This window comes from Zingiber officinale, chromosome 9B, assembly GCF_018446385.1.
Source record: "Zingiber officinale cultivar Zhangliang chromosome 9B, Zo_v1.1, whole genome shotgun sequence".
NCBI classification, from domain to species: Eukaryota; Viridiplantae; Streptophyta; class Magnoliopsida; order Zingiberales; family Zingiberaceae; genus Zingiber; species Zingiber officinale.
Window position 1 is genome coordinate 68,938,750 of NC_056003.1, and position 5,262 is coordinate 68,944,011.

The 5,262-nt window shown below is 37.3% G+C and overlaps 1 protein-coding gene across 3 annotated transcripts; it reads left to right on the forward strand.

Annotated features, from left to right (window-relative positions):
• Positions 1 to 739: 739 nt before the first annotated feature.
• LOC122024428 (F-box/kelch-repeat protein SKIP4-like) lies at positions 740 to 3,964 on the forward strand. 3 transcript variants are annotated; one of them, XM_042583054.1, is made up of 3 exons: positions 740 to 1,023; positions 2,554 to 3,028; positions 3,214 to 3,964. In XM_042583054.1, exons 2-3 carry the CDS (start codon positions 2,556 to 2,558, stop codon positions 3,806 to 3,808), a joined length of 1,068 nt encoding a protein of 355 aa, XP_042438988.1. In that variant the 5' UTR covers positions 740 to 1,023; positions 2,554 to 2,555; the 3' UTR covers positions 3,809 to 3,964. The 3 variants fall into 3 exon arrangements, with proteins under 3 accessions (XP_042438988.1, XP_042438987.1, XP_042438986.1); XM_042583053.1 differs by having other exon boundaries at positions 741 to 898; positions 2,549 to 3,028; XM_042583052.1 differs by having other exon boundaries at positions 743 to 1,023; positions 2,549 to 3,028.
• Positions 3,965 to 5,262: the final 1,298 nt, after the last annotated feature.

Consider the following 5,262-nt stretch of genomic DNA (forward strand, 5'->3'; position numbering starts at 1 on the left):
TCACCCCGGATCTGGCAAATTCGTTATCTCGTCGCGCGGTATTCCAACTGAATATAGGCCCGTCGGTAATTACCGACTGATTAACCAAATCCGTCGGTATTTATCGACAGAATTAGTAATTCCGTCGGTAATTACCGACTGCCCTAACTCCCGTCGGGACTTACCGACAGAAGTATATTCAGTCGGTATACGCCGACGGAGTTGAGATTTTGTCGGTACCCCCATCGTTAAACACAGGCATGTTTGTAGTGTCATTCCATCAAAACTCAATAGAGAGAGTGAGTTTCATCTATATCCAAGTTTTTTATTTTCATTCTAAAATTTTGATTTCATTTTCATCAACCAAACACAAAGTTTGAGAATGAATCCATTCTTCATTCCCAAGCCGCTAAACCAAACGTCACCTAATTTATTTTTGTAAATCTTCTCAATGAATTCTTGCTATCAGACCTGACCAGTAAATTTTTCAATGGGTAAAATAAAATTTTTAAGATTCATGTACACAAATTCATATAATTATTTCACGAAAAGGAGGACGGGTATCATATAAATATGCTATGTGATTTAGAATTATAAAAAATATCTATATAAAATGAGTAATATTGAGTTAATTCCATCTTTTTCTCAAATATAATCAGACCGTAAGTTTGTTTTGTTTTGTGGACTAACCAATTTGTTTGTGAGAAAACATAAATTTGGATAAATGACCACGAGTTTTGAGAATTTAGAAAGTCCGATGGGCAACTTGGAAAGATGTGAAACTAGCAAATAAAAACAACGCGTCTTCGCCGGGGAATTTGTGGAAATCGGTCTGCGGAGGCGACGATGGAGCGTCGACGACTGCTACTTTTATTCCCTACACCGGTCATCGGATCCCTTTTGCTCTCCGTTTTCTGAGGTCCATCCCCTCTCTCCCTTCTTCCTTCTCTCTGTGCCGAATCCTAAACCCTAGATCCGATACTCCCCCTACGCCGCTTCTCGATTCTCTCCGACGCCGGTTGCAGCGAGCCTCTGCATATTTAGGTTACTTTTTTTTCTGCTTTGTTATTTGGTTTGATTTTTATAGTGCGATTATTCTCCTTTTTCCCCCCCTTTTCGTCGATATCAGATAAGAGATGCGAAGGAGAGATGGGGAAAAAAGAGAGGAAAAACTCATTTTTGTTGTAGATGGAGATTGGTAAAGTAGAGGGAATTTTGGGTTTGGGAAGTTAAATTTTACAAGTTTTTAACCTGGTCTTCGTCGTGATAAATTATACTTATTTCTATTAATTGTTTCCTAAAGTTTATAGGCATTTGCAAGGAGGATTTTGTTTGAGAGACAACTTTAGTCATGCATTGTGAAAGTTATTCTATGTTCAGATCTGTGTCAGCTCGTGGGGGTCCTATACTGGATCAAGTTAAACTTCACAGACGATTCAAAAGAAAACAAAAATGGAAATGCATCAGGTAGATGTCGTGGAGTTGATGGGGAATCATTTGATTTGGGTAGAACACAATTACATTCCTTGGATCTTTGCCATCCTGGGATCAGTGACAGATTTGATGAAGGATTTATTTTCTGCAAGTCCATAGTTTTCCCTTTTAGTTTTTTCATCTTGTAGCCATTTTCTAAATCGACCATATCTAGATTTTAGTTTTTATTCTTATAGAAGATATCAAATATGATGACAAAGGTGTGATTGTCAATAAAATCTAAATTATATTTCCCTCTTTTATAGCCTTGAGTAGAGCTTAAGAAGGGGAAAGATCAAATTTCATGGAACCTCATGGAGAATGTATACTCATTATTCCTATTTCATTATTAAAAAATTTGTGAATTTTGAGTTTGAAAGTGTAACTTTGTAGTTTTGGGTAAAGATGGTGATTTTAGGCTTTTAGCTGTAAATAAGAAACAAATATGTTTATTGCCTTTCTTTCTAATAATTGTTGACAGTTTGTCTCTTGCCTTTGTTATCATCTATAACAACTATTCTATTAGTACTCATTTTTATATTACTTTTTTTTTTCATATTTTAATATATGACCTCATCTTCAAGTTGTCTATTTGGTTGATATAATATGTAGTTCAATGTTTGGTCTAAACATGAAATATAATGGATAAACATAGATACACAAACATGAAGAAGAGAATAAATTTATGTTGCAATGTTGGAGTTTTGAAGTACTGGTAGTAAGTCAAATGGAAAGTCAATTAGAATGATAGAAATAGCATTTCGTTTATTGTTTGCTGCTGCAATTTTATAAATAGTATACAATATTTATTTGATTTGTTTTATTACAATTGGATTTGTTTTATAATGTTGTTATGGTTGTACATGGGAATCAATGTAAAACTGCAGTTCCAGAATCTAAACCATGATTAGATTATATAGGTTACTCATGTTGAGAAATTCAATTGCCTTACAATTCATAAATGCTTTTAAGTGCAATGATTATTTATTTCTGCCTGAACCAAACAATGGTCGATTTCAATTGTTTTCTTTTGAAGATTTTGCCATGCTCATATTGCATCATTCTCGATTTTAATCTTTTGTTCTCTTCTTAACAGTATAGGCATGACCATGTCTTGCACTGAGAATCTCAAGAATACAAAGACACATTTGACACTAATATCTGGTCTTCCTGATGACCTTGCTATTCTTTGCTTGTCAAGGGTTCCTAGAAGGTACCATCGTGTCCTTAAATGTGTATCAAGGAGGTGGAGAGAGTTGTTAGGTAGTGAAGAGTGGCATATCAGTCGCCGAAGGAACAATACTGAAGAGTGTTGGGTCTATGCCGTGTGTAAAGTAAACTTAAAGGAACACCTATGCTATGTATTAGATCCAGATCCTACTTACAGAAATTGGAAACTAATGCAGTGTATGCGCACTCCATGTTCACAGAATGATGGAATGTCCATCATAGCTTTAGGAAAGAAAGTGTATCTCTTAGGTGGTTGTACTTGGCAAGAAGATGCTACTGATGATGTGCATTGTTATGATGCTTCATCAAACAAATGGGCAGTGTCTTCCAGAATGCCGACAGCTAGGTAATAATACCCCATTTCATGGCTCACTTCTCCTGTTGTTAATTTATTCAGAGAATGGCTTCATGGTGAGACAGCTCTGATTTCCAGAAGATATTTGACAACAATATGTTTCGATCTCCATTTATTAAGTATAGATGCATCATGCCAATGATTTTCTCAACATACGTTACTTTCTCATTTTACAGGTGTTATTTTGCATCAACTTCTCTGAATGAGAAACTTTACATTGGCAGCGGGTTCGGTCTGAATTCAAAATCCCCAAAATCATGGGACATTTACAACTCAAACTCAGACAGTTGGATATCACACAAGAATCCTCTTCCTAACCATGACATTGTAAAGTTTATTGCGTTTGATGGAAAACTGTACACCATTCACAGATCAGAGAAAGGCTTGCATTACGCTGGGATATATGATCCTGCATCAGCAACTTGGCAGATTACCGACGATGAAATTGCACTGTGTTCATGTGGACCCACAGTTGTGGTAGACGGGACACTTTACATGTTGGATGAGACTTTAGGTGCGAGACTTATGAAGTGGGAGAATGCACAGAAGGAGTGGGCTTTGATCGGAAGGTTGTCTCATCACCTTATAAGACCACCTTGCCACCTTGTGGCTATTGGAAGAAGTATTTACGTGATAGGACAAGGCCTGAGCACCATGGTCATTGATGTGGACGAAGCAGCTAAGGGTAAAGGTATACTTGTTGGTTTTTCTTTCAGTCCAATACTAGGTCTTGATCACAATGTAATCAGCTGCAGCACCATTACCATTTGAATAGATGTAACCGGCAGTGTTCAAATTTTTAAGTGTCTTGCCTGCATTGACTAAGTTGGGCATAGTGATATGCACATATGTCTATATTATACATATTAGGGAAATGGCTATCTTGCCATTCAGCCTCGCTACGAATTGATGTTTCAGGATTCACTACATTGCTTAGTAAATTGCCGACACACGTGGTTGACTCTTGGTTAAAACATCAAATGGGCATCTTTTTTGTTATTGGTTTATTTTTGAAAATATTTTAATTTTGTGATGCGGTAGATATGTGGCAACAGGCAATGCGTTCGTCTCAGAAACCCTTTTATGTCTGTTTTAAAGCATTTGAAAGTGGGGTAAACCATCATGACGAAGCAATGTCTCCTTAGGTGAGAAGGATTGATTTTTAGGAGATTCTTCTTCTGAAATGTTGACGTATTTTTGTGTGTTAGGTAATTATGATTCATAGCTGATAGAAGAACATTTTAACTTTGTTCAATAATAGCAATATTATATTATAATAGTTATAATTTATGATGGTCATAATAAGTATATTTTATTTTTTATTGATATTATATTATATAAATATTTTATTTTTTTATCGGTTAATATTATATAATAGTTATGATTTTAAAATTATTATAACTGTGTAATAATTATTCTATAAAAGGTGAACTTTGTCACCCTACAACTACTCCATATAATTAAATGAGGATAAATTAAGAAATCAAAATTAATCATCATGTATGAGGGTAATTTTTGGATCTTTGTAGGGATTAGATGCTTGTTTAATTCTATAAATTTGTTTGATCCTATCTGATAGTTGAGATGATGAAAGTTGGGGACGTGGCGTTCAGATTGATCGTGTGTCAACTCCTCGAGACCCTGCAACCACAGCAACGTCAGTGCCGAGCCAGGGAAGGGGTCCCCGGCGATGGCCCTCCGACACTCAAGTCAGTCACCGACGATGTGTGGAAGCAGAGCAAAGTAGCAAATAGTAGCAGTAACAGTAGATTATCGCATACCTCCGCTGAAGCTTGGACCCCCTTTATATAGGGCTCCTGTAGGACGTGTGCACGCTTCTCGAGGTGTGCATGCTTCCCAAAACTTTCCCTGAAAAGATGTATCGGTAAAGTGTCCTTGACACGATACCTTAACGACCCGAGCATATCTCTGAAGTGATAGTGGATGCTTCTGTCGTACGATCTTTTGTCTAAACCAGCCGCAGACCATGCCGTCTGTCAGCAGCACATGCTCCCAAAAGGATAATATCCAGCTAGCAATATCTTTTACTGGGCCGAGCGGGATAGCCGCTCGACTCGGCTGAGTGTGTTCTCTGGCCTAGCGGGGAGGCCGCTCGACCAGTGCTTCCGCTATCTTGAGAAAGCTGCTCAGCCACCCTTCTATTTCTGCATAGTTCGGTCATAAATCCGCTTTGCTCTTATAGCTCTATATAAGGCTAAGCAAGG

Bases quoted from the DNA above. Each gene is read 5' to 3' on its own strand.
- LOC122024428 (XM_042583054.1), top strand. From the start codon at position 2,556: ATGACCATGTCTTGCACTGAGAATCTCAAGAATACAAAGACACATTTG. The intron at 3,029-3,213 runs GTAATAATACCC...CTCATTTTACAG, and splicing joins TCCAGAATGCCGACAGCTAG to GTGTTATTTTGCATCAACTT.